We start from the raw sequence: 10397 nt of genomic DNA on the forward strand, positions 1-10397 counted from the left end.
AGCCCTTAGGCACGGCAGGTGTGGCCCTGAACAAAAACAAAAGGTCAGGCTGGAGCAATAGCAGAGGGTAGGGTATTTGCCTTGCAGGCAGCCAACGAGGGTCAGATTCCCAGCATCCCTTACGGTCCCCTGAGCACTGCCAGGAGTAATTCCTGAGTGCATGAGCCAGGAGGAACCACTGTGCATCACCAGGTGTGACCCAAAAAGCCAAAAAAAAAAAGTCATTTACAGTTTCCTTTAAGAACTCAGAATTTATCCCAAGAGTTAGATTCTGCAGAAAGTGGCTAGCTTTTGAAAATATCCATTTGACCCAAAACATAGCAGAAAAACAGATAAGTATAAATAAGATGGAGGAGGGCGGTATAATATTTGTGGTAAAACTAATTTTTTAACGCTAAAAATCAATATAATAAGATGATGTAGGTAGGTCCCAGTCCTGGAGTTGAAGAGCTAGAATTCAAATTACATAGTTGAACTTCCTAGCTAGGAGCCTTTGGATAAGTTCACTTTGCTAAGAATTGTAGTGCATACTTCTTTTCATTGTTCTTGGGAAGTTTGTGTATCTTTCTGAGCTAAAAGAACTTTGCCAGCACTTCCAATTTCAGCTTCCTTCCTAGTAATTGTTTAACCACATAAAGGGACAGCATCTAGAGGGATCCTTTCCAACTTTTCCACATATTCATCCTATCTATTTTGCATCGTAACGATTTATGGACTGACCAATTTAGAATGACATTTGAGGAATGGGTAACACACACACACACACACACACACACACACACACAAGAAGGAGAGATGGCACAATGGTTAGGTAATTGTTTTTGCATACAACTAGCCCAGATTTGATCCCTGCCACACAGTGTCACCTGAGAACCAGAAAGAGTGACCCTGAGCGCAGAGCCAAAATAAGTCCTGAGCACAGCTGGATGTCTGCCCCCCAACACACACACATACACACATACAAAGGCTGGAGGTAGTACAGTAGGCTAAGGCACTTGGCCTTTCAAGAGGCAGACCCCAAACCTTGGTTCCATCCCCAGTATGGCATATGGTCTTCTCCCAGCATATGGCATTCTCCTGACACCTGCAGCAGTGACCCCTGCTGCCCTGCACACAGATAAAAAGGAATAGCCCCTGAAGCACTGCCGCATATGGCCCAATCCCCTACCTCAAACCCCACTCCCCAATTAAAACATATATATAGGCTCTTGCAAAAGCTTCCCAATAGGTTAATAAAATCAGATTAGCATTAACAGTTCTTGATTTACCATTCCTAAATCAGGACCATCACTGCATGCAGCTGCCAACACTCCTGATTTCAAGTGAATCTCTTCCAAAGGAAAACACTAGGCCTTGAAATGAAGAACTTTTCTTAAGGTCAGAAAATGGCAAGGTAATTAAGATTCCACACTCTCCAGCAAATGCAAGAGCCCATTTGCAGAATGGGCCTTGGGTGACCTCCAGAATTCTCCTTGCCACCAACAGCAGGAGACTGGCAAGTACATAGAAAATACACTTTGGGACTGGAGGCCATCTCTGATCACTTGAATAAGAAATGAGGATGTAAATGTTTCGGCAACTGGAGGGGGAGAAAGGTTTCCGTGCCAAGGATCACTTACAGTCGCTCCAATGCTGTGAAGTTATCCATGATTATACAAATTTCACCCGAGCTTATAAAGGAAGGGCACACAGAGGAAATAATGGAAAAGCTATCAGTTTAACACGGTGAAAAACAATGACTAACCTAAGTAAGTAAGCCTGTCCATTCATTCAAGCACCTCTATAGTAGCTGGAGTAATTTTAGCAGAAAGAAGCCTATGATAAAAAGTGGTTGGGGCTAGAGACAGTACAGAGGTTAGGGCACATGCCTTGCACACTGCCAACCCGAATTCAATTCCTGGCACCACACATATGCTACGGGACTGATTCCTGAGCGCAGAGCCATGTGTAAAGCTTGAGCGCTGCCAATGTAACCCGAAAGCTGGGGGCAGGAAGCAGTTTTACAAAACGTGTTAAGACTACAGAGAAACCTTTGTGCTTCCCTCCAAAAAGGAAGAGATTGGGAGCCAGAGACATAGTGCAGGGGTTGAGGCACTTGCCTTTCTGGCAGCTGACCCAGGCTCAATCCTCAGCACCATACATGGTCCCCCTAGCACCACCAGGAGTGATCCCTGACCACAGAGCCAGGAGTAAATCCCAAGCACTACTGGAAATACCCCCCCCCACGCACCAAAAATTACACGTAACAAAAAGGGAGAGACTGGTTGTGACTCTTCCTTGTCATTAGGAATATCCTCATTTTCTACATCAAGCTTCACTACTACGTAACTAGTAAGATGCTAATGTTAATATGGGATTAGACTATATTCAACTGATTGATCAATCATCTGCACTGTGACCCAAAAATATCCATTCAACACCTTCTGCAAAAAAACAATTTTGAGGTTCACAGAGGAAAAGGAAAGCAAACGGGTAGAGCTTACCATCACGTTCCCAGTGCCACCCCCCCAGCCACCCCACCCCCGCAACCAAAGAACACTCAACAAAAATGTACTGATGGCGGAAGCAAATCTCATAAGCCTGGCACACGCGAGACGTGTTTGATACCTGGCACCACAAAAGAAAAACCACACACAATTTTAATGAGGGTTAACCTAAGCCCTATGCTAGGTGGGCAATGGGAGGGGGGAAAATCACAGAGTGTAAGATACTTTTTAGAGCTAGAGAGTACAGGGGTTAAGGGGTTAAGGGACATGCAAGCGACCAAGGGTGCATGGAAGCACAGAATCCCAGGGGGTTAAAAACCCAGAAACGGGGCTGGAGCGGGTAGGGCGTTTGCCTTGCACGCAGCCAAGCTGGGTTCGATTCCCAGCATCCCATATGGTCCCCTGAGCACGGCAAGGAGTAATTCCTGAGTGAAGAGCCAGGAGTAACCGCTGAGTGTGATCCAAAGAGCAAAAAAAAAAAAATCCCAGAATTGTCTAGAGTGATCCCTGAACACAAAGTCAGGATTAAGCCCAGAGTACAATAGGGGATATTTTCTGCTATATTAAGATTTGTGCTAGTCCCACAGAAAATAGGCTGGCCCAATAATCTAAGAGTTTGGGGAAAGACAGGACTTAATCCTATCCTCGCCATAGTCCAGACTGTCACTGATGGGTCTCAGGTCTATCACTCACCCCTATTATTTGCTCAGTCTTCACTTCCGGCTTCAGTTTCTTTGCAGCCCTCAACACAAACTGCAACCAGAGGGGTAGACAGGCTGACATCTCCCACTAAAATATAAGCTCCAGAGCCAGGGCAATAACACAGCAGGTAGGGCACTTGCCTTGCATGTGGCTGACCAGAGTTCAATCCCTGGCACCCTATATGGTCCCCTAGGCACTGCCAGGAGTGATCCCTGAGCACAGAGCAAGGAGTAAGCCCTGCCCACTGCCTACTGTGGCCCCCAAACCAAAATAAATGACTAAAAATTATCGAAACAATAAAAACAAATAAAATGTAAGGTTCATCCGGGAGAGAAGAGTCCTCCTGCTCCCATTCTATCCACCTTATCCAGTGCTGTATCTTGCCGTCACAGAGAAGTTTGGGGGTGAATAGTACATAAAAGGTACTGAATTATGGGAGGAGGGAGTGGGGGTTCCTCATTATGACCACACTTACTACTCTGGTTCCCTGCTGAACCAGCAGCTGTAAAGAGAAAACAGCAGCATTAGAGCGGAGATGATAGTTTATTTCTTCTAGTACCTTTTAAAAATTAGACGTTATTCACTTAATACTCCACTAAATCCTGTTCTGAACTTGGAAATGGCTTTACATAGACTTTGACCTTATAAAAGCCTGAACCCCCCACCAAGAAAAATGCCAAGGTTGGGGGCTGAGGAGATGCTCAAAGGGCAGAACACACACTTTGCATGCAGGAGCCCGAGTTAAGGTTAACCTGGCACCACAGGGTCTCCCCAGCACTGTCAAGGGTGACCCAAATCCAAAAAAATGGATTGTTTCAAAATGTCAAATGCATTCTAACAGTCAGCAATAAGCACAGAATTCTGAAATCTGTGAGAGCACAAAGAAAACAATGATGCAAAGAACCGATTTTCAACTCTTACTGACAATAAATGCCTCTCTTAACAGCATTGTTTCAGAAAGTCCCGAGTTGTTATTCATTCAAATAAAGATGGGCATAATTCAATTTCTGTGTGAAAGTCCCCAACACATGACCCCCAGAATTCTCTTCTATACTTACACTAAATCAGCTCATTTTTGTTTCGTTTTGGGTTCACACCCAGCAGCACTCGGGGCTTCCTCCTGGCTCTGTGCTCAAGGATTACCGCCTGCTATGGCTTGGGGGACCAATGGGTGGCTGGGGACCAAAACATGGTTGGCCACATGCAAGGTAAGCATACAGCACACTGAACTATCTCTCCAGCCCCCTAAAGCAGCTATTTAAAAATAATAATAATAATAATGGGCTGGAGTGATAGCACAGCGGTAGGGCATTTGCCTTGCACGCAGCCAACAAGGCTGACCCGAGTTCAATTCCTCTGCCCCTCTCGGAGAGCCCGGCAAGCTACCGAGAGTATCTTGCCCACACGGCAGAGCCTGGCAAGCTACCCATGATATATTCGATATGCCAAACACAGTAACAACAAAGTCTCCAATGGAGATGTTACTGGGTCTGCTCGAGCAAATCGATGAACAAAGGGAGGACAGTGACAGTAAATAATAATAATAATAACTGGTGGTACAGGAACAGAGTTATGAATTTACCGAGTGAAAATAGCACAGCTAGCATGATATAAATTCAGGACTTAGGCCGGAGAAATAGTACAGCAGGCATGTCACTTGCTTTGCATGGGGCCAAGCTGGGTTCTATCTCTGGCATCCCATATGGTCCCCTGAGCACCTCCAGGACTGATTCTTGAGCACAAGAGTCCGAGCACCACAAGGTGTGGTCACCACCCACCAAACACTCCAAAAAATTATCTTTTAAAAAATATTTTCACGGGGCTGGAGTGATAGCACAGCTGGTAGGGCATTTGCCTTGCACACAGCTGACTCGGGTTTGATTCCCAGCATCCCATATGGTCCCCCGAGCACCACCAGGAGTAATTCCTGAGTGCTGAGCCAGGAGTAACCCCTGTGCAAAGCTGGGTGTGACCTAAAAGGCAAAAAAATATGTATTTCCCAAGTATTTTACAATTATTTATTGAGTTTTCAAAATCCTTGTCGTGGTAGGATTGTGATCTAGAGAAGTCCATGTAAACCCCAGTAAAGCAATTAAAAAACCCACTATAATCCTAACAGTTAAAACAACAAAAAAGGACTGGAGCAACAGAACAGCAAACAAGGCATTTGCCTTGCACACAGCCAACCCGGAATCAATTCCCGGCATTCTGTATGGTCCCCAGAGCCTGCCAGAAGTGATCCCTGAGCGCCAGGAGTAAGCCCTGAGCACAGCTGTGTGTCAGGTGTGGCACAAAACCACTCCACCCGCCCCCAAGCGCACAAAATAAAACCACCCAGAGGCTTTTGAAGCTCCCTGCTTCGCATTGAACCAACAGCTGTCAGCTTTGGTGCTGAGACAGCTTCTGATTTCATCCTGTTACCTTTGAGAACTCTGACCTGAGGTCCATTACTAACTTGTACTTCTCCAAATCCTGCGCAGAACTTGGAAGTGGAGGGAATCAATCCTGGAACTCACCCAAGACGATGAAACCTAATTAGTGCCAATCGATAATACAGCAAAGCAGCCGAGGAGCTGCAGGTTCCTTGCATGTGCTTCTTTCACCTGCTTATTTTCTGAAATGAGCAAGCACTAGCTTTGGTTAAAAAAAAACCACACATATACACACAAAATTGTCACTTAAAAAATTCATAACCCACAAACTAACAAGCAGGCCACCTTTGAATTTGTTTTTGAGCCTGGGGTGGTGGTGTGTGGATGCCATGGGCAGTGAACACCTGATTATCAGCTGCTCTGGGCAGATGGCTTCTAGTCACTGATAAGGCCCTTTTCCTTGCCAACAATCCTGTCAGGGTTGCTGGGCCCTCACCAAGTGCTCCTCAGCAGTTCCCAGTTTCCAGCTGGGTTTAAGCAAAGCCTGCACCGGGGAGGCCTCAGACGACACCAAAAAAACACCCTAAACCCCGATAACAACTAGGAGCAGGAGCTCACAAATATTTGATGGGGGTCACCACTTTGGCTTATGTCAACTAGAGCTCTTGGTAGTTGCTGTGCTAGAAATGAAAGCTCTGAAGCGAGTATAACTCAGTAGTGAGGCCTGGGGGTGGGGGATGTGTCACCAGATTATGTAGCCTCTGGCAAACACCAAGGCAAAGCAGTGGTGGATGGGAGAGAAGAAAAATCAACTTGTCTGTATTATTCTGAAAACTATGTGGATCTGGGGGCTGGAGAGAGTACAATGGGTAGGGCATTGGCCTTGCGTGGGTTTCAATCCCCAACACTCCATGTGGTACCCTGAGCACCTCCAGAAGTGATTCCCTAAACACAGAGGTAGGAGTAAGCCCTGAGCACTGCCAGGTGTGGTCCCCTCAAAAACAAAATGGTTGGATATGACAGATTCCAGTCCCACAGCTAAAATGAAACTAGATCCTACAGAATCACTATGTTAGATCAAGAACCTTTCCTGCTACATCTGTCTGGAAGATTTCTCCATGTGGGTATTAGTTGGCCATGTTGAGGTGGAGAATTCCTTCTGTGAGAGGGCTAACTAGTAAGGGTAGGATATTTTAAAATATCCTACCACTGGACACCTAAGGAACCCTCAATTTTGACAACCAAAATAATGCCTTCCCAAGAGCACCAAGGGTCCCAGAGTTGAGAATCCACCTTTCGTCTGGTGATTTTCATCTGAAATGAAAATTGTCAACTGTGTACCTCTCACAACCCATCCAGGGCCCCTAACAGATTCAGTTTCTCCCTTGCTGGGTCTGTGCCTGCCTTCTTTAATTAATCCTCTTATTAAGCTAAACAACAAGAGTCAGTGGGGAGCAACAAACACAGGAAGAATCAGGTCAGCAAGAGGCCTTCTGGGCAAAGTTCACCTTCCTGGCCTTCAAGCTGTCAGGAGGGCTTCTGTGGCTTAGCTCAGCGGTTACTTCAGACTATCAGCAAGCAAAAAAAGCCTAATCATAAAACCATCAGGGGACTCATTGCTTCTGGGGAGGTGCTAGGGTGGAACAGCACAATCGGGCAACATCCATCCAGTCATTTTTGTTTGGGATTTTGTTTATTTATTTTGGCGGGGTGAGAAGGGTTGCTCCCTGTAGAACTGGGATATTCAGTCTGTGGAGAGGTGGAAATGGGGCTCCTGAGTTGGGACCCATCCCTTAGCCCCCCTCAATCATTCGAATCCCTCGAGTATTAACGACACCCCCTCAAAAAAAAAAAACTGGCCAGCTGCTTGACAGAAAAGTAGAAGCTTCTGAGGTCTATTGGGCATCACCCTCCCACCCCCAAAACCTCACACCGGGAACACTCCCAACTGTTTGGGTTTTGGTTTTTTATGCCATTTTTTTCCCATCAGGAGCTGGAGAGGCAACGAAAAACTGATGGAAAACGGTACCTCAGCCCCCACCTCTCCACCAGATCGTCACTCCGGGCGCGGCCAAAGTTCCCACTCGACCCTTTACTCTCCGGAGGTGGCCGGAGGTTGAAGCCAAGCTTCCTCGCCCGCAATTGGCCAGACCCCCTCCAGGTCCCTTGGCCCTGGAAACTTCCCACGCGGTCCCCTTTCTCCGCTCCGGTTCCCCCCCCCCCGGCCTTCCAACTGTCCCCCCCGCCCGGGCGCCCCCCATGGGGCCCCATCCACGGTCCCGGACCCGGCACCTGCCCTCCCCGATCCTACCCACGTCCCTCTCGTCCCCCTCTGCCACCATCTTCCGGCCACTCTCCCCTCCGCTCGGGAAGGACTCTGCCAAGCGTCCCCGCCACCCCCGAATGCGATCGCGCCGCCCTCCCACGCTGAATCCCGGCCCAAGTTCTTCCCCTCCAGCCGCCTCTGCTCCACTTCTCGTTGCTCCGGGCCGCCTCCCTCGGCGTTCTACCCCCCCCCCACGACCACCCCCTCCGGCCCGGCCCGCGCGCCTCTCACGGGCCCTTCCTCCCCGCCAGCCCCGGGATCGGGCCTTCTCGAGGTCACGGCTCGCCTCCCCGGCCCCGGCGCCTCCGCCCAGTGTCAACCCTACGGCTCCGCTCCCCCGCCCCCCTCCACCCGCCCGCCCGCCCCACTCGGGACCCATCTTTCAGGTCGGAGCCTTTGAACTGGGCGCCCCAGGGCCCCGGGCTGGAAAGACGAGGCACGAGGGCCCGGGCTACTCACCCAGAACCAGGTAGCACAGAGCGAGTACCAAGCCCGGAGCCCCGGAGAGGCGGAAGCACTCCATGATCCCGCAGAGCAGCCGGAGGCGGCGGCGGTGGCGGCGGCGGCGGCGGCGGCGGAGGAGGAGGAGGCAGCGGCGGAGGAGGAGGCGGCGGCGGCGGCGGTGGCGGAGGAGGAGGAGGAGGAGGCGGAGGAGGTTGAGGCGGCGGCCGCGGCGACGACGAGAACAGCCAAGAGCCGGGGAGAAGCTCGCTCACACTGAAGGAGACAACCCCCGACGGGCGACCACAACGCTGTAAAAGCCAGGAATTGCCTTTTCAGCGCGGGTCATGAGACTGGGGGCGGGGCTCCTTGCCGCCTGCAGCCAATGGGCGCGGCGGAAAGCTGCGAGAGGGGTGGTGAGGTAGGGGCTGTGGGCGGGGCCAACCACGCCCTGGCTTTTTGGTTCATGCCGTCTTCCTCATCGCCGAGCACTGCGCGGGCGGCGCGTTTTAGGGAGCCGGGGAACCCAAGAAGTTTGCGGGGGCTGGGCGGGGGGTGTAGTTGATGTGGCCGTCGGGGAATGGGTCGTAGGGTAAATCTGTTTTTTTCCGAATGGTTGAAAAAGAGAATGATACGTATGGAGTGGATACGGTTGCTAGGCATCTCTACCTAATAGACGCAAGAAAAGCCGTAATTAGTCTGCAAGCCCTGTTGCCACCTGTGCTGTTCACCGTGTTCAAATGGACAGAACGGGTAGCAAAGATTCGCTGACCGCGACACCAGGATGTGGGCTGGAAAGTTCGCCTAGTTACGACACCCTTTTTCAGCTGGGGAAACTGAACTCGGAAAGGGGAAGTTACATTGTTTAAAGATATAAACAAAAAAGAGAAATTAAAGAACAGGATAAATAGGGGGGGGGCAGGAACCAAAAACCGGGACTGGAAGGATAGTACAGCCGGTAGGGAGCTTGTCTTGCAGGAAGCCGACCCGGATTCAGTCTCTGGCACCATATGTGAGCGTTCCAGGAGTGATCCCTGAGCACAGAACTAGGAGTAAGCCCTGAACACAGCCGATCTACCCCTCCACACGTCCTCTGTTGTTCATCAATTTGCTCGAGCGGGCCCAGTAACGTCTCCATTGTGACAGTTGTTACTGTGTTTAGCATAAAGTCCCGGGTAGCTTGCCAGGCTCTCCAGAGGAATGGAACTCGGGTTGGCCATGTTCGCGGCTTGCAAGGCAAACGCCTTACTCGCTGTGCTATCGCTCCAGCCCCCCCACCCCACACACACACCAAAAGAATTCGAAGATCTTCTCCAGGGGCTGGGGCTATAGCACAGAGGATAGGGCGTTTGCAAGCAGCCAACATGGCCAACCCGAGTTCGATTCCTCTCGGAGAGCCTGGCGAGCTACCCATGACATTCTGTTAAACACAGTAATAGTTGTCACAATGGAGACGTTACTGGGCCTGCTCGAGCAAATTGATGAGCAACGGGAGGACATGTGGAGGGGTAGATCGGCAGCTGACCCGGGTTCGATTCCCAGCATCCCATATGGTCCTCTGAGCACCGCCAGGAGTAATTCCTGAGTGCATGAGCCAGGAGTAACCCCTGTAAATCACCGGGTATGACCCAAAAAGCAATAATTAAATAAATAAAAAGATATTCTCTAGCTCTAGCTCTCCTACTCAGGGACCCCATTAATGGCTTTCCTCCAGTTTGCCCCATGCATCCATGCGTAACCGTTCTTTCATAAGTTTATATTAAACATTCTATTTGGTAACAACACATGAAAGCATGCAAGCATAATCAAAGTATTTTTTCAAGTACTTCCCCAAACGTTTTTGGTCCTTTCCCAAACTCTACATCCGAAAATGAAAAAGTGCAACTTCATAAAACTCCGATTCGCAAACATCAGTTCTCATAGAGGGTGGTCCACAAAAGACCTTCCAAAACTTACATTTTTCCGTCTGCTCATTCCCCTGGTATTCTGAAGCAGGTGGCGGTTCTCAGTCCTCAAGTCAGTGAAGCAGACCTCAAGGTGATCTGGGAGGTCTTCCGTCACAAAAGTGGG

General features: G+C 49.5%; 1 protein-coding gene across 3 annotated transcripts in view; it reads right to left on the bottom strand.

The window, feature by feature from the left end:
- LAMP2 (lysosomal associated membrane protein 2) overlaps positions 1 to 8569 on the bottom strand; it is a 53565-nt gene extending 44996 nt beyond the window's left edge. Inside the window, exon 1 of one of the 3 annotated variants that reach the window (XM_056125735.1) lies at positions 8346 to 8569. In XM_056125735.1, coding sequence (XP_055981710.1) covers positions 8346 to 8409 — 64 coding nt within the window. In that variant the 5' untranslated portion in view covers positions 8410 to 8569. The remainder of the gene's footprint in view (positions 1 to 8345) is intronic. The other 2 variants (XM_056125734.1, XM_056125733.1) reach the window with 2 other exon arrangements.
- Between the last annotated feature and the right edge of the window lie 1828 nt (positions 8570 to 10397).

Source organism: Sorex fumeus, unplaced genomic scaffold, assembly GCF_029834395.1.
Source record: "Sorex fumeus unplaced genomic scaffold, SorFum_2.1 ptg000058l, whole genome shotgun sequence".
In the NCBI taxonomy this organism is placed as follows: domain Eukaryota; kingdom Metazoa; phylum Chordata; class Mammalia; order Eulipotyphla; family Soricidae; genus Sorex; species Sorex fumeus.